The following is a 26,780-nucleotide window of genomic DNA, read 5'->3' on the forward strand; positions in this document are numbered from 1 at the left end:
GTTAGGTCTAAAAGGAACTGCAGAATGAATATCAAGGAGAAATTCTGACCCCGATTGTTTTGTCTCACAGACAGAGAGTAGGTTCTAGCCTCAGCATTTTCATCAGTGCAGTGTTTTCATTAAAATCTCCATTAACTTGTTTGCAGCAATGAGATAGAATTATCGCTCCCACCAGACCCGGGGCGAGATGTTTGCAGAGGAGCTCCCGTTCCTTTGGGCAGTAAAAACAGTGCTTCCCCCACTATGCTGTTCAGTCCAGTGGGTGGGTGAGGGCAGCCTTCATGTGCAGGGGGGCCGGGGCCTGGCCGAGGGGATCTCACCCTCTGGCACTTTGCCTGGGAGGGAAAGAACAAATGTGGTTTGCACACGGGGACCCAGAAGGGAAGGAGGTCCCCGCTAGGGACAAGACTTCCCTAACCTTAGATCCTCTTGCCTAGATCAGTTCTCCTCCAACAAAGTTTGACTTTGAGAAGCTGGCACCTGGTGGAAATGCACTCACGTGGTTGGGGGACGAGTGTTCTTCCAGTCCTCCCAGGGCCTCCTGCTCCTCCTAAGTACCTGTCATCAAAGGAGACGAGGATGAATCCCCCCTCAGCCCCCACACCTCGATGAGTTGTCAAGTCCTCTCCCTCCCACCTAAATAGGAAGCAGGAGCGGCAGGCCAGGGTGCAGGTTGAGGAAGTCAGAAGTTAACTTGAGCTGAGTTTGCAGCTCTGGAGAGATTGAGGAGCAGGCTTTTCTCTTGTCACTTTGGAGGGAGAGAATTGTGAGGCTGCCCCTTTAAATAGCATTCCTGTAGGAGGCAGATCACATCCAGCCGTCACCGCCACCCGCTGCCAAAGCATCGTTTTTCTTTTCTTTTTTTTTTTTTTTTGGTCTTTATTAAACTCAAAGCTTGTCGGCTGGGGTTAGGGGAGTGAGGAGGCAGGGTCTGGGGCAGAGGCAGTTTGGAAGCTGAAAAAGAGAGGGATAAGGTTGGGCAGAAGGAGCCTGGGAAAGCTGGGGGTGGAGGACAAGGGGAAAAGACAGGGAGAGAAGAACGGTGGTGGTCTTTTGAGCCTATGAATGCAGCAGACATACCCTGTTCTTACCTCTCTAGAGGTAGGGTAAGGCAGAAATCGGATTGGATTGAAACAAGGTTGAGGTTAAATGCCAGGACCGGGGATGAAGAAAGAGAAAGAGAGCCACAGAACAGAAAAGCACTAGAAACAGTTTAGGAGACTTGGCCCTGGCTTTGTCACTGACTCTGTGGGACCACACAATTTTTCTGGGCTTAGTTTCTCATTTGTTAAATGGATGGGGTGAGACTATATGGACTCTGAAATATCTTTCATGAATAATTTGTGTGTGTGTGTGTGTGTGTGTGTGTGTGTGTGTGTGTGTGTGAGTGAATTTTCCTTTTCTTAAACTGGGTTAGGACTTGGGGGCCTGAGAGGGCAGGGATGGGATATGTCACTGTGTTGACAAGAAACGTTGAGCGATCCCTCGGGAAGTACATCTCCTGCCTCTTTCCCACCTCTTCTACTTGAAATGCCTGCCTAATTTGGAGAGCTCCTTAGCTCTAATCCCAATTTCCTAATTAAAGCTCTTTAGCTGTAATCTTATTTTGCAGTTCTTTTGAATTATAATTTCCAGGACTTCCCTGGTGGCACAGTGGTTAAGAATCCGCCTGCCAATGCAGGGGACGTGGGTTTGAGCCGAGGTCCGGGAAGATCCCACATGCCGCGGAGCAACTAAGCCCGTGCGCCACAGGCACTGAGCCTGCGCTCTAGAGCCCACGAGCCACAACTTTCCATGCCTAGAGCACATGCTCCGCAACAAGAGAAGCCACTGCAATGAGAAGCCCGCGCACCGCAACGAAGAGTAGCCCCCGCTTGCCACAGCTAGAGAAAGCCCGCACGCAGCAACAAAGACCCCTAATGCAGCCAAAAATAAATTTAAAAAAAAAGAAAAATAAAGAATTATGGTTTCCAGCCCATTCTTTCTCAGTTGATAAGGAAGGGGATTGCTCTCAGGTTTTGAGAGCTGGATTGTGTAGGAGTCAGACTCGGATCTCAGAGGCATCTATGTCTTGGCTGGGACAGTTCCACTGGCCAGGAGGGGAAACAGTGTATGATGAAGTTAGATGGACAGAGAGGCTGAAGTCTCAGTATTCTTTCTGCTTTTTTCTGCATCTCTGACTTTGCTCTCTCCTTCTGCTTCTGTATTTCCTGGGAGCTGGTTCTGCTGATACTTCTCTGTCCTGTCAGGTCGGAAGGCCTGACCTAACCTAATTGCCTAGAAGGCAATCATTTTACGTTGGGACTCTTCACGCTGCCACTTCTGTTCTTTTCTCCTCCATTGCTTGGGAAGAGGGGAGCTTCCACCCGATATTTAGAATGGAGTACATATCTTTTCCTTATCACCCCTCCTTCCAACCTCCAGAGTTCTTGAAATTAAAACTCACATTCTGGGATCATGGATTCGTTAGAGAATACATCTCCACTTTCTGTTTATATAGGATTTTCCCCAATGCCAAAGTAGGTGGTCATTAAGGAGGAGGAGTTTAAGGAATCCTAATGTGGTTCCTGCCAGAGTTCCAGGTAGGACTCAATTTGATGGAAGAGGATTTGCCCTGTTATAAGTCTTGAGTTCAAATTCCAGATCATACATTCTACAGATGCTTTAAGCAGCTAAACTGTTTTGTGTTGGGCCCTTAGCCATTAGATTTCTTTCACAGAAGACAGAATAAGAGGAAATAAACTGGAAAGCTACAGCAGGGGTTGAGATGAGATAGGAATGATTTCCTGGTCCTTATGGAGTTATCTATAGCCAAATGAAGATGGGGTGCGGCCTGCTCTTGTGAATTCTCTCTGGAAAGCTTTAAGCTTAGGAGAGACTCCCACCCGCCAGGTGTGTAGTTAGAGGCACCAGGGGGAAGGCCACATGATGGGTGCGTGTCAGGAAGACCGCGCTAAGGGAACGGGGGCAGAGGTGTGGGATACCGTGGCCACTCAGAGCACAAGCTAGACTTCTCGCCTCAAAGTCAGGACCACACATGCGAGGGTCTGGTCTGGGGCTGGGTTCTGGTGGTGGGTGGCCTCAACTCAGCGAGTGCCCAGGACCCCAGGCAGAGAGCTGTGGACTCGTCCCCGACCCCTCCTTCACGCCTGGGACGCACCGGCGGCTCTGAAACGGCACGCACTCACACAGAAACTCAAAACACACACCCAGGGAACCCACAGCACCGCCCAGAGCGAAGTCCTGCCGCCCGCCGCCTGCGCTGCGCTCCGTGAACACGCACTCACATCCACCCGCGTGGGGCACACGCAGCCTCCCGCACCCGCTGCCAGCGTGCGTGCACTCGCCTTTGGGCGCTGCCGGCTGTGTGTGCCCCAGGCTGCCAAGCGTTCCTTTGGGAGGGGGAGGAGAGGCTGCAAGGAGCGAGAGACGAGCGCTTAGGCAGAGAAGGGAGGGGGGAAAGGGAGGGGAAGCCGGCCCGGGGAGGAGGAGAGAGGCGAGGAGGCGGCTCCGGCAGCGCACGGCGGCGGCGGCGGCGGCGGCGCGGAGGGCTTGGACTGGGAGGCCAGAGCTCGGCTGGGCAGCGGGAGAGGAGGAGCCTCAGGAACTGCAGCTCTGCCAGCTTGGGCCGAGCCTAGAGACATCGGCCTGGCTGGTCCCCGCCAGCCGCAGGTGGGAAGGGGCTGGGATGGAGGGCGCGGGTCTCCCGGCTAGCGGCTGAGGCTGAGCCGCGGGGCTGTCTCCTCCCTCTGTTCCGTAGACAGAGGCTGAGCATGGAGCTGTCCCCCCGCAGCCCTCCCGAGATGCTGCAGTCGGATTGCCCGTCGGCCCTGGAGCTGAAGTCAGCCCCCAGCAAGAAGATGTGGATTAAGCTTCGGTCTCTGTGAGTCCCCGGGCAGGGGAGTTGGGGGAAGGGATCTTAGGGAGCCTGGAAAGGCGGGGGATAGCCGGAGCCGGGCCGGTGGATTCTCTCGGGCACACATGTTGGCAGGTGAGAGGAAATAAGCTGCCCTGACACGCGTGGCCAGACGACATGTGCAAGGCATAGGCATGTGCGGAGCAAGCGGGCCGGTTGGAGCGGGTTTAGGAGTTGCAGAGCTAACGATGTGCCTGCGGACCCCCCGGGTGACACATGCAGCGCAGAGAGGCGGCACAATATTTGCGGTGTGGCAGGGCCGCGGACGGGCAGCATTCGGGAGGTGCCAGGCTGACTCACACGTATCCATGTGCAGGGGTGTGCAGATGTGAGACACATCACATGTGTGTGCATGACTGTCCCAGGGTCACAGAGGTGTGTGTAGAGTGATTGCACACAGATGCAGATCTACTGCCTGGGGATACTTGTGCTAACCTGTGGGCCATATGTATCTCGACTGGGATTGGTGGTTTCCGCCTCCTGCATCCAACGGGGGTGGGGGGTGGGGGGGAGGGAGGGGATGGGCCGGGGCGGGGCACCCCATACCTGAGCTGCTCACCTCTCTGCATATTAATAATGGGGGACCCATCTGGGATCTAGAGAAGAGGTGGAACCCCTACTTGGGATCTGGAGGAGGGGGGGTGGAGCCCCTACCTGGGAGCCAGGGTGGTGGTGAAGAGAGATTTGTTGACAGGGGCAAGGTAACTGTCAAAGCCTTTTTGTCGCTGTAGGGTCTCCCAAGGATCTCCAAGCACATTTAGGCATCTTTTCTTATTGTTGCAGGAAGAGGGCAATGTGGGGAGGAATAAATGGGAAAGGGGAGGACTCCGGTGTCCCATACTCCAGTTCCAGGGAAGGAAAGGAACTTTTCTTCCTGCTCATCAGAGAAGGAGAGGATTGAGTCAAAGACAAGCCATACATCATGTTTATCTCCCTGTCAGCTGCCATCGGGTAATCTCCGCAGTCTGTTGATTCTTAACCAGAGCTAGGGAAGTGCTCCTCTCCCTGCTAAGACTTTCCATGGCCCTAGGAAAGAGGCTGCAGATGTTTGGTGAGGAAATACAGGAAACACAGCCTCCAAACCCAGTTCCTCACCAGCATTCTCAATGGTGAGCACTGAAGCTTTTCATTTCTGGGCTCTGGCAGAGGGAGAGATGGGGGTAGAATATGGATAGATGTTTATGATTGTGTTTTTTAAAAAGCCTTCACCTGTGGTGATAAGATGACACCTTTATATTGGGTCCGTGGGTCTGATTTACACACTAGCTGCTTAGAGAGGCCTTAGGGAGAATGGAGGCATAGTGGGCAACAAACGTGCCGTAGTGGAATCCAAATACGCTTCCCGGTCCCCTCCTTTGCTGTCTGACCAATGCAATTTGCGGGCTCCATGAAGTGCAGCCTTGGAATGAGGTTCTGGGATGAAGAAATGGAAAACCGGATTGAACTGGTTTTTGTTTGGGAGGAACACTGGGTGATTCTTGACAGAAAACACTGCTCTGTTAACAGGAACTAAGCTGGGAAGAAAGGTAGGTAGGGAAGTGGTCAAAAGGTAAAGAAGGACCCACAGGGTCTATAAGTGGCAGAATTCAAGGTGTCCCAGGATGCTTCCCCACAGCACTAGTGGCTCATCACGTACTTCCCTCGCCTCCGTTCCAGGTAAGGGACGCTGCAAATGAGCAGGTTCTACCATTTCACTCTCTCCCACACCTTGCTAACCACAGGTCTTTTCTGGAAGCAAATTGCTATTTCTTCCTTTAGTGTGAGAAGTGGTCAATGGCAAGAGAAGAGGAGCCTCACAAGGAGGCACTGAAACCCAGGGAAAGAAGGGAGTAGAGGCAGCTGCCCCTACAGAGTGTGTTGGCTGAGATGTCCTTACAGGAGATCACTGTGGACAAGAATCACTAATCTTATTGATGAGACTGTTCCGGTTTTCACTCACTCCAGCAATCTGGTCCTTGAGAGTGCTAGCTACATGTAATAACTTACCCAGAAAAGTACCATCTCCTCAATGTTAATTACCAGGAATAGATTCCCAGTCTCACTTTTTTAAAGCAGAGGCAAGTCTTGATATCAAGTTAGATCCCAAGTTGATAGCTTACTAGATTTGGCCCTGTTTGAATATTGGGCAGGGGTGTGTGCTTTGCCAATCAGATGAAGGGAAATAAAAGGATTTAGGACTTTTGCTTGGTAGGAGAGGGAAACAACTCTCAGGGTCGAGTGGTTTCTGAAGAGGTGAGCAAAGAGGGCATTTCTTCCTTTAAATGGAAATAGAACCTCACCCTCACCCCCAGTCACCACTGTCCCCAAATAGGTCTGGATGGGAAGGGGCTATTTAGTCTGGAAATAGGTAGATGGACGTGATTATCTCGGGACTAGATACTGAACAGAAATGAAGACAGATGGAATATATAGATTCCCATGCTCAACATATCCTATCTCCCCCCACCACCACGACCCTTTTAATTTCTAATCTGGGACATCAAGATTCTCTTTAGGGAACCTGGGCCTGGTGTTTTTTTCCTCTGGTTAAAAAAGCCCATAGGAATATAATTGTCCAGGGCAATTTCTTCTTGGGAAGGGCATCCATCCAGGAATTCTGTTTCCCGTACTAGCACTCTGCCAAAGCTAAATTCAGAATCTGGAGCATATTAGCTGGAGAGACTCTAAGTGTGGGATTTCACCTCTACCTAGCAGGAAGATTTTCCTACCTAAGCAGACTTATAGGCTGAGGCATGAGAGAGGCTGAGACAGGCATTTCAGGGATGATGGGTTGGCCAGGTGAGTTTCAGCATCTCTAACCTTAAGATGGAGGACTGGACTTGCCTACCCACCCTTCTCTGAGACCAGAGGGCCTTGAGGAGTGTGGGGAAGGGCCAGTAGAAGTTGAAAGCGTTTTCGGTGTCTTTTGTGAAACAAGAAAAGCTATGAGCGGAGATTGGTTTGCCATCCTTAGCTCATTCATTCATTGAACAACTATTAATTGAGTGCCCCCTGTGGGGCAGGTGATGTGCTGGATGCTGGGCATATAGTGGTGGACAAAATGGACTCAGTCCCTGATTCTGCGGAGCTTGTAATATGGATCAACTCCAACAGATGGAGTGGAGAGTAGAGAAGGCCTCCTGCTCCTTGTTTTGCCACACCCATCCAAGTGGTAAAATCCAACCTTTCTGGTATCTGCCTCATATTTTCCTTTGGGGGGGTTACCTACACAGGAAAAGCACATATATGATTTCTCTCTCTCCCTCTCCCAGGATAGTACAACATCACTCTCTTCTCTCTGCTCCAGTTCCTCCTGGAATTTCACAGACAGAACTTCCCTCTTCCTTGGGATAGTATAGACACAATCCCTTTCTCCACATCGTGTACACTCAGGCTCCCATGGTCTAGACCCAATGTCCTAAGCTGTGGTTCAAGGTCATTTCAGGGGACCTGGAGCAAAGACCCAGCTGGGGATTATTTTTGCCCATCTTTGTTTCATCAGAGTCAGTGTGGGACCCAGAACATAATAGGCACTCAAAAATTGCTCTTAAATAAAGGAATGAACAAATGAGTTAATGAATATACCTGTATATGTCACAGGGCCCAGTTCTGTCTCTGATTGTGTGTTGCGTGTGTTCCTGTGGGTAGTGGGTGAGGGGAGTAGGCATGGGGATGGAAGAAAGGGAGAGGTTGTTTTTGTTGTTGCTTTTAGAGGGTGATGTTCAAAAAGTGTGGTCCTCTCTTTTTTTTTTTTAATTTGTTTATTTTATTTATTTATTTTTGGCTGCGTTGGGTCTTCGTTGCTGCGCGTGGGCCTTCTCTAGTTGCGGCGCGTGGGCTTCTCATTGCGGTGGCCTCTCTTGTTGCAGAGCACAGGCTGTAGGCACGTGGGCTTCAGCAGTTGTGGCATGCAGGCTCAGTAGTCGTGGCACACGGGCTTAGTTGCTCCGCGGCATGTGGGATCCTCCCGGACCAGGGCTGGAACCCGTGTCCCCTGCATTGGCAGGCGGACTCTCAACCACTCTGCCACCACGGGAGCCCTGGTCCTCTCTTTTGAGGACCTCAGACCAGAGCCTGGAACTGAAGGAGTTACAGAGAGGATACAGAAACAATCTGGATATATGAACGAGATGTATCAGGATGAAATTGTGAATGCCTGACGTGTATACATATGAATCTGGGAAAAGGTTGATGTGAGTGACAAGGACATTTGGTGGAGTGTGAGCTCCATGGCGATGTCTGTTTTTATGTTTATAAATGGCATGTGTGATAATAAATATGTTGGGATAATAAACACGTGCTTACCTGAACACCTGAAATTGTCCTATGTATGAATGAGATGATGTACGTGAGTGTGCGTATAGGTGATGGGATAATATGTATGTGTGATCTGGTGTATGTATCTGTGACACACCCACATTTTGGACAATTCTGGGGAGATCAAATGCACAGGAGGAAGAAGCCCAGGGACTGGACTGGGTGCCTCGCTGATTTATCCCACCTTCTGTCTTCATTTTGTATGGGACCCATGGACTGATCGTCTGTGGCTCTGTTTTGAAAACTGTGCTGCTGTCCTTTCTCTGCATATGGCTGTGGAGCTGCCATGAAGACTGCAGGATAAACTGGCTCCCTGGACCTCTGGAGAAAAAGGAGCATCATTTCTCCCAGGCCTTGGCGGGAATGATTTTTAGTGTCTTCCTCCCTGGATTGGCCCTTCTTCCTTTATATTCAACCATGGCAAAGGGAATCTCTCCTCCCTGGGTTTTATATCCCCCTCTATTGTCTTGAATGAGGCAGCTATTGCCCCCACCAGCTTTGTCTTGAATGAGGCATCCCTCGATGGTAGAGGGTGGAAAACACCTGCAGTAAGGTGAAGGGGAGGTGCAGCGATTCGGGAACTCAAATTTAGACCAAGGGGAGAACTTCACAAACCTCTGGTCAGAACAGGTGGCTGGAGGGGACCGGGGACCGGAGTGGTGGCAGTGGAAGAGCAGAGCGAATATTGGGAGACTTGAGCTCGAGTTCTTGTTTCCACTCTGCCAAGTATTAGCTGCATGACCTTGAAGTCATATAATCTCTGCGTCTCTGTTCTTTATTTGGTAGCGTCCGTATGAAAGTGGCTGTTAAATGATAAAGTCTGAAGTTCTTTCAGCATGGGAGCGCTTGCTGTGTGAAGAGGCAGCAGAATGGGAATAAATGGGTGGCCATTGGCTTGGATGGGGAGAAAATAAAGACTCAAGAGGCAGGAATATGAATGACTTAATAGGTTCGAGTCCTGGTGTCTGGGACCTGATTTGGAAGAGTCTTGCTGATGAGTGGTTGTCTGGAGGGGGTGAGGCAGGTGACTGAGGCAGGGGGTGAGGCAGGTGACTGAGCTTAGAGAATAGAAGGCTGGGTGGGATGGGAAGAGGGCTGTCCCACAAAGGGTGTGGGCCCCTGAGGTCAAAAGAAAAGAGAGAAACTTACTCCTTGTTATCTCTTTCTGATTGGGTCAAACTAGAAGTGGATGGAGCAATTTTAAGTTTTGGTGGGTGTGGGCAGCCTAGGGACTGCAGTTGGTGAGTTCCCTGAGCATTGGAGGAATTCCCCTCTGGCATTTATCCTAAGTCTGTAGGCCTGGGGGTGATATGACCAGGTATGACACATCCTATTCTAGAGAATCTCTAAAGTCCCTTAGAACCCAAAAGCTTGCCTGCTTGCCTGGGAGCCCCAGGAGGCCGGTTAAAAAGGCAGAGGAGATCCCACGCTTGAGGTTGCCACTTATCACTTTTGCCAGGAGGAGGGTGAAGTAGGTTGGGGATGATGCTATGGGACTGGAAGGCCAGGTGACAGACTCAGGAAGCTTGGATGTGTCTAGACCCTTTCCACCCGCCCCCAGTCCAGGGAGCTCCTGAAGTCAATGCAGTGAGGGGTTGTGTCTCATCTTCTCCTCTTCATTTTTCTGGCTATTCGCATCAGACTGGGATGCAGGAGCCGGGAACCTTGAAACAGATCTTTCCCTCTGTTTTGAGCCTTTACGGGGATCATCGAGGATTTGTTTGCAGCTTCTCTGCTCCCTCTGCTTTCCTCTTCTTTGATTCTTCCTGCAGCCTTTCCTCTGCCCCTTCCCTCCTTTGTTCCCATCTCTTTCTGGTTTCTCTTTCTCTGCTGGGCTCTGTTTTGCTCTCCTCTCTTGTCCCTCTTCCTCCCTCTCTTGGTCAGGAGCCAGGACCCCCCCACCCCCCGATCCCCCACCGGCTCAGGTGTTGTTGCGGTGATTGCGGTGATGGTTCAGGGCAAGTTGGCTGCAGGCACCCTTTGGGGCTGCCTGATGAGTCCAGCCTCAACTCCTGTATTCTGCAAGGCCTTTCTTCTGCCATCTCAGTGACCTCATCCTCCCAGCTCCTCTGGGGAGGAAGCCAGGTAATTGCCTTTGGATCTCAGGGGGCTGATTTTCGCAGGTATGGAAGTTGAGTAGCTATTTTCCAACTCTCTTCAGGACAGCAGCAGAGAAAGGGGGACAGAACCAGGGCAGCAGGTGGGCTGCAGGTGAGACCACTGGGAGACTGGTCTCCCAGTTGTTATATAATGAGATTGTCCCCTAAGGGAGGAAGACTTAATGGTCTGCGAGAACTGGGGGAGAATCCTGGGAACAGTGAGTGGGGCAAAGATGGGACTTGAGGGGGAAGAAGGGCTACTGAGAAGGGAAAAGGAGAAAAGCGAGTTGTGATCCATTCATTGCAGGAAGGTCCCTAGTGCCAGTGTTCTTGCCCCTGTGTCTCCCATGCCCCCCGTCCTGAAGCTGCTCCCCTCCCCTCAGTTCCAGTGGCATCCTCTCCCTCTCTGGGAAGAAAACAGCAGGTTAGGATATGCTTCAGCATTCCAGACCTGGCAGAGGTCCACTGAGGGAGCTGGGATGGGGTTTTGGTGGAGAAGCAGGCTTGGGGGAGAAAGGGCATATCCAGGGAGAGGCCTGGGGGCTGGGAGAAAAGCTAGAAAGGGGGTACTCAGGTGGTACTGTTGGATCCAGCCAGGCCCCCAGGTCAGTTGATTCCGCAGCTGCAATGGGTAGCCAGACTTGCAGATAATTACAGTGGCTGCAGCGGGATCAGCCTGCCAGCTGGTGTTGGCACCATTTAGGTTGGGAAGGGAGCTTGGCTTCCAGGGGACTTAATGATTCTCTGGCAGGCAGGACCTGGGGACAAGAGAAGCTTCTTTCCTTCCTATTCCTTGGCTTCTCTGCTCCCCTGTTTATGATCTCTTGATCATCTAACTTGGCACCATCCGCCTAGTTCTCTCCTCTGCGCCCACCTTGTTTGGAAACTTCTCGGCCTGGGTTGAGTGAGCACACACGCCAACAGTATTATCGGGCTCCCTAAATTCCAACCTTCTCTCTACAAGCAGTAGCTTTAGAAATTCCAATCTGAAAGAAATATAATTAATCAAATTGCACCAGACTCATCCCAAAGACTTCTTTGTCCTGCCCATTCTCTTCCTTTCTGTTCTTCTTTGAAATGCCAAGAAAATGCTGTTGTTTTTATTGCAGCGAGATGGACTAAAGATAGATATGCAGGAGAACTTCCTGGAAATTTCATGGAGGTTAGAATGTAACCTTCCTACGGTAAAGAAGAAAGCCACCCTCCTCCTTTAAAGCATCAGGTTAGGGCTAAGTTGGGGGAAGCAGTGAGCCACTCAGAAAGATAAACTCCAACCAGGGACTCGAGACCCAGGCACCCTACTTCCCTAGTGCCTCCAACCCAGGCAGTGACTCTGAGAACCATAATGTGTTACAGAGGGGGAGACTGATGCCCAGAAACAGTTGGTGAGGTTGGGGGGCAGGGCTGAGACCAGACTCAAATCCTGCTGATTCACAATCTAGAGCTGCTCCCGTCACACTGGCAGTCAGTACCTTGCCAAGCTTCCAACTCACTCTCCCAACCCAGGCGCCCTTCAATGTCTGTCAGGTCCCCTGGAAGCAGGGAATCTGCTGGGAACATCTGTTGGGATGTGGTTTGGAGGGCCGGTGGGGAGATCCGTGCGCAGGAGGTTAATTAGCAGAATTAAATAGTGCAGGGATGGCGAAGAGGAGTGAGCGAGTGAGCCAGAGATGGAGTCCTCCTGGGTGGGATCCTGGGAGCCTCCTCTCTGGCTACCCTTCCCCTGACCTTCTTGCCCACCCCTCCTATTTCCTCCCTCTTTCAAGGGCTGAAGCCTGAGGGAGACGGGATTCATTTGTGTGCTGGGCAGGCAGCTGGGGTATCTGGGTTCTTATTAGTCTGGCCTGAGGCTCCAGCTGCTTAGATTACCCCTGCCTCAGCGGATCTGAGCTGTGCTGGGCTGTTGCTAGGAACACCTGTTAGAAAGGGCTTCTGGTCAGGAGGCGTAGGGGGGGAGTTGCCTTCAGACACACGTGGGGTGTGAGCCGACCACTCCCCCTCTTCTTCAGTGTTTCCCAGACCTTCTTCAGCAGCGCTTTTCAAGTGTCCTTTCTTTCCTTCCCTGCTCCCTTAATATCTCCTGCCCCTCTCCCTCATCTCCCTCCACTCGCCTGGCTCCTGTCCTTCCCCCACTACCCACCAGCTTTCCCCAAGCCCTGTTCAATTCTCCCTCGACCCTCCCTCCATCCAGCTCCTCTGTCCAGTACCTGGAGATCTCTCACCACCGCTGCCATGTCAACCTGAGGCCTGCCGCCTCCCGGGATGGCACCCCAGCTCTGTCACCAGGGGGGCTATTTTTATCTCTGGAGCCACCCCCGCCACTGTGCCCAGCCAGCTGCCAGAACTGGGGCTGCCTGTATAGCAGTGGGAAGCCAGGGGAGTGAGGGGAGCGGCAGTACTTGGGTAAGGTGGGGATCTGGTTGTTCCTGGTCTCTGGAGCTCCATGCTGTGCATGTCCCCAGCTTCCGCTTCTGCTGCTTCCCTGGTCCCTGGAATAAGGAGCCAGGGAGGAGACCCAGACATCTGGAATGGTGGTGGCGGGGAGACTGGGCTTTTCCACATCAGGGGCCCTGGGTACAAGGGTGGGCACGGGGAACTTTGTTCATGGAGGAGTTGTAATGAACCTTGCTGAACTAACTAAAATAAAAACTAAATAGTAATTTTTTGCATTTATGCATCACTGTATAGTTCCCAGGGTGCTCTCATATGATCTCATTTGATCCTTGTGAGAATTCTATGAAGCGTGTACTTACCCATTTTACAGACAAGGAAACTGGAGCCCAGGGTGTCTTGTCCAAGGTCACACATAGTGCTGAAGTCCAGGCAAAATCTCCTGATATTAATTCATATCCTTTTTCTATTGGATTTAGATGATTTCTTTGATTTTTTTCAATTTCTGAGATTTTGGAGCCTTTAGATCAGCCGGGTAATTCCTTCCCCAACACCCCTCCACCCACTGCCCCTCACACCCCTCTTCTCTGACCACAGGCAGAGGCTCCTATGCTTTGCTCATCCCCTATTCCAGCTCCTGTTCTTCAGTGCAGGTGGGGAATGGTGGGGGTGGACCAGGGAGGGAGGCATTATAGTTGGGCTCCTTGCTATTTTAAAACTACATTTAAGGGCTGAAGGAAACTTCATGCTGGGATCATCACATCTATGCCCTGCCTCCCATCCAGGGAACAGTCTCCTTAGCTCAGAGGTAGAGTGTGGCATGTGTATATATGTGTGGGTGAGTGGATACGTGCGAAAAAAATTTTTTCCCAGGAAGGGATGGTGGTTGATCAATATCCTTTCTAATTAGGAACAGTTGATAATAGGCTGGGATGAGCATGTACGGGGTGCACGCTGGGATGATGCAGCATGTATGCACGTGGGGTGATGTGGTAAGCCGTTATTTGTCCAACAATCTTTGGTTCTACTGGGCAAGAGAGCAGAGGGATGGACAAGACATCCTCTCTAGAGCTTTTCTAGTCTAAGAAATCTCTACCTTTCAGTAGGATGGTTGAGGTTAGTGCCTACTTGGCTCAGGGGGCTGGGCCTGGAGTCAGGTGAGGGAGGGGAGCTGGCTTGGGTTGGTGTTTGCTGGTGTACCACCTGCCCCCACTCCCACCCCATCTGTATCTCTCCAAGCGAGCTTGTCTACAGAGCAGGCTGAATAACTTGTCCCTCATCCTCTGGGTGGCAGTTCTAGGTCTCTGACTCTGGGTCTAGTCCTTTCTCTCTAAAAACACTAGCGCACCGGCCGCGCTGCATGGCTACCAGGAGTTCACTAGAACACAACTTTGTAGACATTTAGCCTGCATTGCTGCTTCTTGCTGCTGCTGAAGCCCGCTTCCGCTGGTCCCAGTAATTTCCCAAACTTCATTTGTTTATAAGCCTTCAAGGCTATGGCACAGTGACAAGGTATTTTGATTTCTCCCTGCTTTTGGTGGGGAGGGGTGCGAGGCGGGGTGTGTGCGGGGGGGTGGAGCAAGACTTCCCGTCACAAAATCCTGGCTCTCGGCCCGTTTCCTTTCCTTTCTCTTTCTCCTGTCATCCTCATCCCCTCTAGTCGCTTTTCCTCATCCCCACGTTACCCCCAGCCCTAGGACGTAGATTAAAGAGACTGTAATCGAGCGGAACTCTCTTCACTCGCTGCGTTTGGCTTCACTCCGGCTCTCCTCCTTAGCCCCGCCTCGCCCCTCCGCTGACCAATCGCGGCCCCAATGCACTTGTATTGGTGACGTCACCCCACAGCCAATCCGGAGGCGGGCTGGAGCTGTATGCGCACTTCGCGCCGCAGAGGCCGGGTTCTTTTCTTCCTAACCTGAGCGAGAGCAAAGCCAGGAGGAGAAAGAGGGGTCTTGGTTCCCAGGCACTTTCTAGGCTATCCCATCACTTCCCTTCTCCCTCTGCGCTGGATTGACCTCTCTCCAGTTAATTCACGGTTATTCCCCAGTCCCCGTTTTACAGATGAGGAAACTGGGGCTGGGAGTATTAAAGAAACTTGACCAGCCTCTCGGTTTCGATGAGCAAGTCCTTCTGACTTTCAGTCACTACTTGGGCGGGGGCTTCCCTCCCTGTTGAGCGGATCTCTGGGTAAGGATCCCCGGATCCCTAGCTTTAGCGAGCCCCTCTCCTGCAGTTCCTAGTTCTCTTCCGGTCTTGCTTCCATACTTTCAGGTGGGTTAAAGCTCATTTTGAAGAATGGCCCCGGAAAAAGACCCTGGGAGGGAGCCGAATCTGCCTTAGCCTCGCTGAGGGGCTCTTGCAGGGCCCTTTCCCTTCACTACAGACTTCCTCTCATGGACAAATTCCGGATGGTTCCCTGTCCCTGCACCCTTAAGCCTCCTGCTAACCCTTTCCTTCTCCCCAAAGAGGAGCCCCACCTCCTCAGAGCAAGGGGCTGGCCTGTACTATTTCTGTCCTTTCTGGGATTCTTCTGAGAACAGATTCTTGTTTTCAGTCTGATTCAGATGTGAAACTTTTCCTGCGGCCTCTCACCCACTTGCTGTGGGCTGGGTCTCTCCCTCATCACTCCTTCCTCCAGCCAGGCTCCTCCTGTTCTCCTCCTCCAAATTCTCTCTGGTCAGTCACTTTTGCTGAGACCTGGAGGAGGAAGTCAGGGGCCCAAGAGGGAGCCATTCCCCTCAGGGACCCAGGGGGCCCGGGGGCAGCATTTTGATACTTTGAAGTAGGAAACTTTGATTCCCATGGCAAGCCCTGTTCCTGTGCCGAGGCGCCACCTCCAGGGCCCCATCCTCAGGTAGGCGCCAGGGATGAGGAAGGGGGAGGGGAGGAGGGGGACAGGCTGCTGTGGGTCTACCAGTTGTAGTTTGGTGGAGGGGAGGGATCAAGACTTGACAGCCCCATATGCTGTGTTTGTGTGTGTGTGTGTGTGTGTGTGTGTTAGCAGGGGCCGGTGACTTAGCAGTGTTTCCCCTCTTTCTCTCCTTCCTGACCCCCAGCATCATTTAGGACCTCATATTCCTCCAGTATCTCCTCATCTGGTTTTAAAACCTCCAGAGGGAAATAGGATTCTTCTCTCAACTCCCAGCCTCTTAGCTTGAGGCTGCCCTGTCCTAAGCCCTCTACTTACAGTGATCTTTCAGGGAGTGTGGGTGCTGGAAGTAGTGGCAGGGGCCTTCGGAAATTGTCAGATCATCCTATGGGGGCTGGAGAAGCTGCACTCTTCTGGGGCGTTGGGATTATTACTGCTCAGAGCCCCCTTTTCCAGCTGGCTGCCTAGAGCTGAGAGAGACTGGGGCCTCCAGCAGTCAGGACCTGAGGCTTTCCCGTCGTGGTATGAGGACTGAAGATAAAGGAGAAAGAAGTGGTGGTGGTGAACCAGGGCTAGGAGTGGAGTGGAAGGACTGTTGGGAAGCTTCCAGGCTTTGCCAGGCCAGGAAGTGTCGTGGGGAGACACGTGGGGAGAATTATGTAACTTCAGGAGGGATCCTTCCAGCTGCCGGAGTCCAGGTCCCTTCCTTGGCCTCCCCATTTGTCAAATTTATTCTTTAATCTTTCTTTTCCTCCCTCCCCCCCTCCTTCTGGTATCTGGATCGTGTTGGGTTCAGATTTCAACAGGAGCTATACAAGAGCTTCTGGACAACATCGAGAGGTGGAGATGGGAGGAACTTGGAGGGAGGGGTGTGTTGAAAGCCAGCCTACAACCGCACTCTGCTTCCTAAGCCCTGAGATCTCAATTGGGAGTGCTGGCAGTTAGCCCCCAACCTGATTAATCTGCTCCCTTTCCCTTTTATTATTTAATGAACATTTAGTGAGCATGTACTGTGTGCTCTGGGCGCAGCAGCCAGGATAGAAAAGTCACTGTCAGTGCCATCAAGACACCCCCAGTTTCCTGGGGGTCTGGTGGTGTCTGCAGACACCATCACCCCAGGAAGCCTGGACAACTGACCCTGAAGGAGCTGTGATGCAGTGGGGTCCAGCCTCGCTTTTGGTGTTTGGGACACAGTTAAGCTCCAGTAGAGTGAGTTGTAAGCTTGCCGACCTGAGTGAGATTGACAAGTTGTGTGACCTCGGGCGAGTCTTATAACCTCCCCCATGAGGAGATTGTGAGGCTCAAGTCAGGTTTGTAATTATAAAGGAGAGATCATGGTCATTATCATCCTCTCATTTCCTCTGTTAGGGGGCTTCCTAATTACCAGCCTCCATCCAAACTAGGCTCACTCTTCTCCACCTGGACTTGGGATCAAGAAGGCAGGTAGGTGCTTGTTGGACTTGAAGGGAGTGAGGCGTGAGCTGGGCCAGCATGATGCTGGTCAGTTAATTCCAATTCAACTCATGTTTAAAGAGCCTCGTTTTATATGCCAGGCCTTTCACATACATTCTTTCATTTACTCCTCTTATTAACAGGTGGTTTACTATTATCCTCACTATTTAACAGATGAAGGAATTGAAGCTTGAAAATAAAGGTTCTCAAACTTTAGTGTGAATGAGAATTATCTGGGATGTTTGTTAAAAATGCAGATCCCTGGACCCAAACTTCAGAAATTCTGGTTCAGTAGGTGTGCAGTGAGGCCCAGAATCTAAAATATTCACAAGTATCTCAGGTGATTCAGGTGCAGTGGTCTACAGGCCACACTTTGATAGACACTGATGAAGAATTAGTGACTTGCCCAGGACTCAGAGCCAGGAAGTGAAAGGTCTGCATCCAGGAGTCCTGCCTCCCAGAGTTGTGCTGGGAGCCTGGGTTTCTGCATTGGAAATAGGGGCAGCACTGCCTTCCCGCCTCCCTCTCTCCCTCCCTCTAGGCCCATTTTGAAGACAAAAGGAGATAATGTAGGAGAAAGCCCTTTTTAAAATGTAGAGCGGGCAGCATTGTCAGAGATTATGCAAATACATGCAAATGAGCACCCATGGGCTTGGCTGTTCACTTGGGAGCTTGTGCTGGGATGTGGGTTTCCCTAGGTGGCTCAAGAAAGAAGAACTTTGGTGGTGGGCATATTGACCCCTAGTGGGCAGAGTTTTCCGCTGTAAAAGGGGCTGATCGACATGGAAGGCTGGGGCTGGGATTGGGAGGAGATGGGACCAGAGGCCTTTTTTTCTTCCTGGGTTGTGTGTCCCCAGAGTTGAGGGTCCCTGGCCATGGGGACTGACCAGGAGAGGGAAGCTGTGTGCCCCAATGGCAGAGCGTATCTTTTTCCTCTGTGATCTCTGGTCAGCTCTCAGTTGCTCCTTTCCAGCCCATTGGCTGGAAAGCCTTTTTCTAAAAAAATTAATTAATTAATTTATGGCTGCGTTGGGTCTTCATTGCTGCGCGCGGGCTTTCTCTAGTTGCGGCGAGTGGGGGGTGGGGTGCTACTCTTCGTTGCGGTGCGTGGGCTTCTCATTGCAGTGGCTTCTCTTGTTGCAGAGCACGGGCCCTAGGTGTGTAGGCTTCAGTAGTTGTGGCTCGTGGGCTCCAGAGTGCAGGCTCAGTAGTTGTGGCGCACGGGCGCGCACGGGCTTAGTTGCTCTGCGGCATGTGGGATCTTCCCGGACCGGGGCTCGAACCCGTGTCCCCTGCATCGGCAGGCGGATTCTTAACCACTGCACCAGCAGGGAAGCCCCCTGGAAAGCATTTTATGTTGTCAGCCTCCGTTCCTCCTCCCTAATGAAGCCTGAGCTGGGGCTGAGCTTTACTGAACCCGGACTCTTTCTTGTGGAACCACCTACTCTTTCCACATGGAGATGGTGCAGCAGGAAGGCTGGAAGTGATATTTGAAGATAGCCCACCGAGGAGGCTGCAGTGTCACCCTCCAGCTTCCTTCCCCACCCATTTTTCCCCTTTCCCTTCTGCCCCATTTGTATTCAGACCTGTCTTTGGCCAGGACTGCTGGTCCCTGAGGTGACAGTTGGCCAGTGACGCTTCCTGGGGCTGGCTATTCTGAACGCCCCTATTCCAAAGCTGCTGAGACCCCGGGATTCTAGAGCTGCTTCTGTTCAGGAATGCCATTGTTCTCCCTCCCCCCCACCCCCACCCCGGCATCCCTGGGAATCGATGCTAATTTCAGCCTCCAGTCCCTGACTCATTCTCTTCTCCTCCCTGACTCATAGGGTGACCTTGGGATTCTGAAGCCCCTCTCAGTGGGGAACTGTGCTGGCCACCATTTCACACCATCTTGGTTTTAGGTGGGATGGGGTGGGGCAGGGCTGGGGGAAGGAGCCAGAGGGGAATGTTTCACAGCTTCCTTTAAAATCACCATCTAAAGTCAGAGAGCTCTGTTTGCTTTGTGACTGCCTGGGCTGGACTCAGGCAGTCACAAACCAGACTTTTAAGAAGCCTCCCTGTTAATCCCCCGGAATTCATGAGGGCAAAATATTGTTCCTTCAGGCAAAGCATCCCGTAAGTGAGACCTCCAACCCCACCCTCCCCACTTTGGCTCTGTGGGAAGCTGCCACGGGGCAGAGGTAGGGGATGGGTACAGTCCCCCTTGGCCAGAGGTTCTCTCTGGCGTGGCACTGGGGAGGCAGGGGTTAACCCTGCTTTGTCCTGGTTGATGGATTCTGGAATCATAATCGATTAGCTCTGCCGGGATGGAGTGAGGCCAGGCGAAAGACCAATTCAGATTGGTCTTTGTTCTGTGTCTTTGCCATCCCTGCCAGAGACAGCGGGGCTGTGGACATGTACCCCCTCCCCGTCAAGACCAAGAGACATAATGAAAGAACGCTGGGGGCTCCCAAAGCCCTCTCTTAGGGGGAAATAAGCAGTTTCAGCTCTTGGTTATTCAGACTATGAAACAACTCATCCCCAAAACATCACCCTGGGAGCTTGTACCTGCCTAATTCTGCTGGGCCCTGGGCACTCTAAACAAGAGTTTTCAGGAAACACTGACTAAAAGGGGGGCATTGAGAGGTCAGAGGGGGTGGGGACCATGGAACAGCCCGAGATTTAACTTTGGGGGCTAGGTAAACTTAGTAAGGCAGTGGCAATGGCCTGTGATGAAAAACATCAGCTGCTGTTATATTTTAAATTCTTTTTTTTAAATTAATTAATTTGTTCATTTATTTTTGGCTGCATTGGGTCTTTGTTGCTGCACGTGGGTTTTCTCTAGTTGCGGCGAGCGGGGGCTACTCTTCGTTGCGGTGCGTGGGCTTCTCAGTGTGGTGGCTTCTCTTGTTGCGGAGCGTGGGCTCTAGGTGCACGGGCTTCGGTAGTTGTGGCACGCGGGCTCAGTAGTTGTGGCGCATGGGCTTAGTTGCTCCACAGCATGTGGGATCTTCCCGGACCAGGGCTTTTTTAAAAAAAATAAATTTATTTATTTATTTATTTATTTTTGGCTATGTTGGGTCTTTGTTGTGGTGCGCGGGCTTCTCATTGTCGTGGCTTCTCTTGTTGGGAAGCACAGGCTCTAGACGCACAGGCTTCAGTAGTTGTGGCTTGCAGGCTCTAGAGCGCAGGCTCAGTAGTTGTGGCGCATGGGCTTAGCTACTCCGTGGCATGTGGGATCTTCCCAGACCAGGGATCGAACCTGTACCCCCTGCATTGGCAGGCAGATTCTTAACCACTCTGCCACCAGGGAAGCCCAGCTGCTTTTATTCTATTAGAAAGATTAATGGGTTATGGAAGACTGAGGCTGTTTCTGTAAAATGCATCCTATTAGAGGTATCCTGTTCTCTTGACAAGGTCCAGCGCCTAAGCAGGTTATCTGTACCCGGGCCCCTACAGGCTGCGCTACATGGTGAAGCAGTTGGAGAATGGGGAGGTAAACATTGAGGAGCTGAAGCAAAACCTGGAGTACACAGCTTCCCTGCTGGAGGCCGTCTACATAAATGAGACGCGGTGAGAGTGGTGACATGGGGCTGCGGGGAGAAACTCACACACAGAGGAGAAAGATACCAGACAGACACAGTGATTCAGGGAGGGCCGGGGAGTCAGACAGGAGCCTGACCCGGCCAGAGCAGGGAGGAGGGGTGGGAGGGCAGATAGATCTATAGGTAGAAATATCGGCAGAGGTACAGGCATAGAGTCGCAGAGACAGAGACAAACACAGACATCAAGAAGAGAACACTGTTCTAGAGCTGGAAGGGACCTTAAAGCTCATCTAGTCCTAACCTTCTTCCCAGTGCGGAGGCCTTCCAGACCTGCGCGCCCTGGATGGGAGCCACTGGTCACACATGGCTGTGGGGCTTGAAACATGGCAAGTGTGAATTGAGATGTATGTGTATGTAAAATACATGCTGGATTTCAAAAGATTTTGAAAGAATGTCAACTATCTCATTAATATTTTTATATTGATACCACATTGGAATGATAGTACTTTGCGTGTATTAGGTTAAAGAAACGTTATCATTAAAATGGATTTCACCTGTTTTTTTAACCTTTGAATGTGGCTACTAGACAATTGAAAGTAACTTATACGTGGCTTGCATTTTATTTCTGGAGGACACTGCTGCTGGCCTGTAGCATCCTCAATGGGTGGTATCCATTCCACTGTCTGCTTGAATACTTCCAAAGTTGGGGTGCTCACTACCTCGCATAGTGACCTGTTTCATTATTGGAGACATCAGATAGAGAAACAGAAGTAAAAAGACTTAGCGAAAGAAAGGAAAGGGAGGGTCAGAGAAGGGAGAGAGCTGGTGTGAGAGTTTCCAAGGTGTGGCTGGGCCCGGGCCTTTAGGCTGTGGAAGCACCTGCCGTCTTTCCTCTGTGACTCCCCTCCTGGGGCTTCAGGCAAATCTTGGACACGGAGGATGAGCTGCAGGAGCTGCGGTCTGACGCGGTGCCTTCGGAGGTGCGGGACTGGCTGGCCTCCACCTTCACCCAGCAGGCCCGGGCCAAAGGCCGCCGAGCAGAGGAGAAGCCCAAGTTCCGGAGCATCGTGCATGCGGTGCAGGCTGGGATCTTCGTGGAACGGTGAGCTCACCCACGCCCTGCCAGCTTCTACCCCTAGCTGTGTCCCTCGTTCCCAGCCGCCCTCGTCTTCCAGGACCCCACCGTACCACCAGCCCCACATGCCCACGGCCTATCCGCACAGCCCCGCCTGATCCGACCCCATTCCCAGACCTCACACCTGGGCTCCTTTTCGTTCTTCTCCCTCAGGATGTTCCGGAGAACGTACACCTCTGTGGGCCCCACCTATTCCACTGTGGTCCTCAACTGTCTCAAGGTGATCCCAGGGGTTTCAGGCAAGAGGAGAAGCTTGGAGGGGGGTGGAACAGTCCTTGGGACTTTCAGACGCTTTACGGGATGAATTTTGCCTTCCCTTTTAACTGTTGTTTCCATATTCCTCAAAACAACTTTTCCCCACTCAAGAGGCACACTCCTGACTTCTTGTCACTCCCCTACTGAATGATATCTGGGAAGAAAGAGGCCTATTTACCACTTCTTTGTTTTCCTGCTTCCCAAGCCTCTGTAATCATTGGGAAGTCCTGCTTGAAGTCTACCTGCAGCCCTCGCTGCTGCAGGAGATGTCCCCCTTGGGAGTCTCCCTGCCTAGTTCCTTGTTTCTCCACAGAACCTGGATCTCTGGTGCTTTGATGTCTTCTCCTTGAACCGGGCATCTGATGACCACGCACTGAGGACCATTGTTTTTCAGTTGCTGACTCGGCACAACCTCATCAGCCGCTTTAAGGTTGGGCAGCATCCTATCCCTGCCTCTGGGTAGGATTCTCTACTCCCACCACCCTGTTCTCAAAGAGTCCCAACAAGCAACACATTCCACTGGCTCCCTGGCTCCGTCTCACTGTCAGGGAAGTCGCCCCCTGCACACCCCAGTCTAGCCTTTCCTTCACTTGCTGCAGTCCCAGCCTCTGGCTTCATGTATTGCTTTCTAGGGGAAGATTCTAGCCCTGAAACTGGCCAGCCTAGGATTCTGCACTCTCACCCTTTGCTCTGTCCCCTAACTTGTCCTCTCCAGGCTGGCTGCAAGTTCAGCTCCCTGTTTCAGCCCTCCTGCCCCTGTCCATGGACGCTGGAGGCTTAGAGGTCAGAAGCTCTCAGCTGGTGCCCTGCAGGACTAGTGTCTCTCCATTTGTTTCGGGGGGGCCTCTCCCTCCCCTCCCCCTCCAGCTCTAGTCTCTGTCCAAGGAATTTTAGGGAGAGGGTCAGCTCTTGGCAAGGCTACGTAGGGCTGTAGGAGGGGAGGGAGGGTGTGAACTCGATTTGCTCTTCAGCTTGGCTGGCCAGGAAGTGTACAGGATTAACGTCCTCTTCAGATCCTGTGCCAGGAGGAAGGGTCTTTTGAGAACAGGGGCCGGTTAAAGATCACTTGCACATGGAAAAACCACACTTGGAAGTGGAGGGTGAGGGGGGCTGAGGAGTCGCCATGGGGATATTTGGCGAGCACTTGGGTGAGGCGTTAGGGTGGAGGAGAACATGTGTGTTCTGAGGGGTTTGGCGGGGGGTCAAAGGAGTCCAGCTGGAGGGCCCCTCCCAGAGGGCTCTGGGAGGTAACCCGGCCACCTGTGCCTCCACTTCACTGTAACAGACTATTGGTGTGTGAGAGCCTTTCCTCGACCTTTGACTCCTCCCTTTACAACTCCCAAGGGGTTTCCAGAACGTCCCTGAGATGCTCAGCTGAGATTTTCTTCAGTGCCTCCCGAGCCCTGTTCTGCAGTTGCGTTTTCTTCTTCTTTCCAATCCTGCCCTCTCCAGGACGGAGAACAGCAGGCTCTTATTTTTCCTAAGACTTTTCCCAGCTCGTGTTTCTCCAGACTGGTTCTCAGGCTCAGTTCTCAGACCAAGTTCTCCCACAGGTGCTTCCTCACCCGGAAGGACTGGTTCCGGGGAACTCCGAGAGTAACTGCATCACGTTGGGTTTGGCCTCGCCCCAGCCCACCTTGCTCCAAGGCAGTTAGAGAGAGAGGAGCCTTCTTGCTCTAGTAGTAGAGACCCCCTTGGAGCTGCCCTTTTCAAGCTCCACATTCCCTTCCTGGGTACCCAGCCCCTCCCATGCTCCTCCCCTTCCCTTCCCTTCCTCCAGGGACACCATGGCAACGCAAAAGCAAGGACGGTTGTCGTGGAAACAGTCCTTTAAAATTCCCTGAATTTGGGGCACAGCCCTCCAGGGGTTGGGGCGGGGGATGTTAGGGTCCGACTGACTAGTGGCACATCCTCTGTTGTCTCGTCACTACTGCGCATCTCTACAGAAACTTCCTCAAGTCCTGAACCCCGCTCTCCTTGCAGCCTCAGAGATCTAGGGACAGGTACAGACACCAGCCCCGCCCTCTGGGAACCTTGGGCCTTTGAAGGAAGCAAACGTACCCCAGGGCACATGCAGAGACCGAGACAGGATTGAGACAGGATTGAATAGCCCGCGCGCAGCCCGACAGACCTCTGGTTCCTGGTGCTTGGGTGTGTGTGTGTGGTGGTCGAAGGGTGGGGAAAGGCTTCTCAGAGGAGGGGGTGATCCACCTCTGGCTAGAGGGGCCTCTCCGGGTCATCTTATTCTTTCGTTTGCTTCTGAGCCCCTCTCCATGGTATTGGCTTGGGGATGGGGTAAAGTGGTTGGAAGGTAGGAGGGAAACTTGACTTCCTCTTCTTAAAAATCTCCAGGGAAATAATAATAATTCTAGCTACTCTCTAGAGAACACTTACTAAGTGCCTCGTGCCTATCTCATTAAATTCAAGGTAGGTGGTATTATCTTCATTCTGCAGTTAAGCATCTGAGGCACAGGAAGGCACGTGACTTGCACAAGGTCACACAGCCAGCAGGTGGTAGAGCCAGGATGTGAACCCAGGTTCACCCGACTGCAGAGCCAGCACTCTCCTATGCCCTGTTGCCTTCCAAAGAATGGGCCTTGCTGACCTCCGTCTTCGGCCGCCTGCCATTCCCGCACATCCGCCACAAATCTCGATTTCCTCCGTCCTATTGCAGATTCCCACTGTGTTTTTGATGACTTTCCTGGATGCCTTGGAGACAGGTTATGGGAAGTACAAGAACCCTTACCATAACCAGATCCACGCAGCTGACGTTACACAGACGGTCCATTGCTTCTTGCTCCGCACAGGGATGGTGGTAGGTGCCCTGGAAATCAGTCTTCTGTGACTCAGGGTCTTACGGCTGCAGAACCGGGAAGTCTAGACTTTACTCCCATTTCCTTTTTTCTCTTTTTGGTTCCTCTCCTTTGGCATCCCAGAGTCTTTACAGATTCAGATTGGGCTTACTCACTCTAGAGTATTCCTGGGTGGACCGTAACTTCATGGGCAGCGCTGGGGATGTGTGCCGGGATGTGATGGGAATGTTGCTGGTTGGGATGGAGGAAGGTCTTTGGCCATTCCGGGAGCTGAGAAACGTGGTTGCATTAGCCCAAGAGCTGGCCTCGAAGAATGGAAGGGCTGGGCTGAGCAGTCCTGCCTGTGTGTGGAGGTCTTCGGGCAGCGGCCGGCAGGGGGTCCGCCCCCTCTTATCATCTGTCTCTTTCTCCCAGCACTGCCTGTCGGAGATCGAGGTCCTGGCCATCATCTTTGCTGCAGCCATCCACGACTATGAGCACACTGGCACTACCAACAGCTTCCACATCCAGACCAAGTGAGGGGTGGGGACGTGGCAGGGGCAGGAGGGGCCGAGGGCAGGTGCAGAGGGCCGGACACGGTGACTTGGGCTTTGCAGGTCAGAGTGCGCCATCCTGTACAATGATCGCTCAGTGCTGGAGAATCACCACATCAGCTCTGTTTTCCGAATAATGCAGGACGACGAGATGAACATTTTCATCAACCTCACCAAGGATGAGTTTGTGTGAGCAGAAGCCAGGAGTGGGCATCCCTAGGGACCCCCTCACCCCAACCCTCTTTCCCCACTTCCCGGAACTCCTGCCTAGCAGTGCTGATCAATACTTGGGTTCTGTCCTTTCAGAGAGCTGCGGGCCCTGGTCATCGAGATGGTGTTGGCCACAGACATGTCCTGCCATTTCCAGCAATTGAAGTCCATGAAGACGGCCTTGCAGCAGCTGGAAAGGTGAGATATGGTGGGGTGTGGCTGGGCATGGGCCAGAGTGAGGTGTGTGTGAATTGGGGGGGGCATCCGCATGGGTAAAGGGTGTGACAAGTCTTTACCCGGATATAGAAACTCTCCTGGCTCCAGGAATCTGAGTATATCTCGTGTATGTGATGTGTACAGCCCAGGCAGCCAGTCTACTGGAGAGCGCTTGGGCTGGGGGTCTGAGATGGGCGTTCTCAGGGCAGCTTCAGGTCAGGCTTACTCCAACTCTTTGGACTCATTTCTGTATCTGTGAAATGTGAAAATGTAATGCCTCCTTCCACAATAGCTTGCCACCAGTTTCTACTCTCATAGGGCTACTGGGAGAGTCATGTGAGGTTAAAAAAAAAAAAAAGCACAGAAGAAATGCCATAATTACATCTAATGTTGCTTAAAAGTGGGTGGGAGTATATAAATGTAAGGGAGAACAGACTGTGTTTGCGTGTTCTGAAGGTGTGTGTTAAAAATTGTATGGTGTCGGACTTCCCTGGTGGCGCAGTGGTTGAGAGTCCGCCTGCCGATGCAGGGGACATGGGTTCGTGCCCCGGTCCAGGAAGATCCCACATGCTGCGGAGTGGCTGGGCCCGTGAGCCATGGCCGCTGAGCCTGCACGTCCGGAGCCTGTGCTCCGCAACGGGAGAGGCTGCAGCAGTGAGAGGCCCGCGTACCACAAAAAAAAATAAAAATTGTATGGTGTCTGGGTGTGAGAGAGTGTGCAGTGTCAGAGCGTGTCATTGTTGGGAAATAATAATAATTATTATTACTATAGATTACATCTACCGAGCACTTATTAGGTGCCAGACACTCTTCTAAATACTTATATGCTGTATGTCATTTAATTCTCAGAACAACTCTATGTGGCAGATTCTGTTATTATTTCCACTTAGGATTGAGGAGAATGAAATATGTAAATTTTAAGTAACTCGCTCTTTGTCACAGCTAGTGTGTGATAGGTATGTGGGGATTCGAACCCAGGCCCTTTGATTCTGAGAGCCTGGGCTGCTTCCTATACATATGTAAATGTGTGTGTGTGTGTGTGTGTGTGTGTGTGTGTGTGTGTGTGTGTGT

At 52.1% G+C, this 26,780-nt stretch overlaps 1 protein-coding gene across 6 annotated transcripts in view; it reads left to right on the forward strand.

Annotated features, from left to right (window-relative positions):
* Positions 1-3,244: 3,244 nt before the first annotated feature.
* Positions 3,245-26,780, forward strand: part of PDE1B (phosphodiesterase 1B) — a 27,707-nt gene continuing 4,171 nt past the window's right edge. For 3 of the 6 annotated variants that reach the window (XM_027106548.1, XM_027106549.1, XM_027106553.1), the window contains exons 1-10: positions 3,562-3,672; positions 3,761-3,883; positions 20,462-20,575; positions 21,467-21,649; positions 21,836-21,902; positions 22,251-22,367; positions 24,612-24,752; positions 25,165-25,265; positions 25,347-25,472; positions 25,590-25,691. In XM_027106548.1, the coding sequence (XP_026962349.1) occupies positions 3,774-3,883; positions 20,462-20,575; positions 21,467-21,649; positions 21,836-21,902; positions 22,251-22,367; positions 24,612-24,752; positions 25,165-25,265; positions 25,347-25,472; positions 25,590-25,691 (1,061 nt within the window). In that variant the 5' untranslated portion in view covers positions 3,562-3,672; positions 3,761-3,773. Of the gene's footprint in view, positions 3,673-3,760; positions 3,884-14,639; positions 15,557-20,461; positions 20,576-21,466; positions 21,650-21,835; positions 21,903-22,250; positions 22,368-23,980; positions 24,089-24,611; positions 24,753-25,164; positions 25,266-25,346; positions 25,473-25,589; positions 25,692-26,780 lie in introns of those variants that run through there. The other 3 variants (XM_027106552.1, XM_027106551.1, XM_027106554.1) reach the window with 3 other exon arrangements.

Source organism: Aethalodelphis obliquidens, unplaced genomic scaffold (assembly GCF_003676395.1).
Source record: "Aethalodelphis obliquidens isolate GAN/ISIS:26980383/991018 unplaced genomic scaffold, ASM367639v1 scaffold8, whole genome shotgun sequence".
Lineage (NCBI taxonomy): Eukaryota > Metazoa > Chordata > Mammalia > Artiodactyla > Delphinidae > Aethalodelphis > Aethalodelphis obliquidens.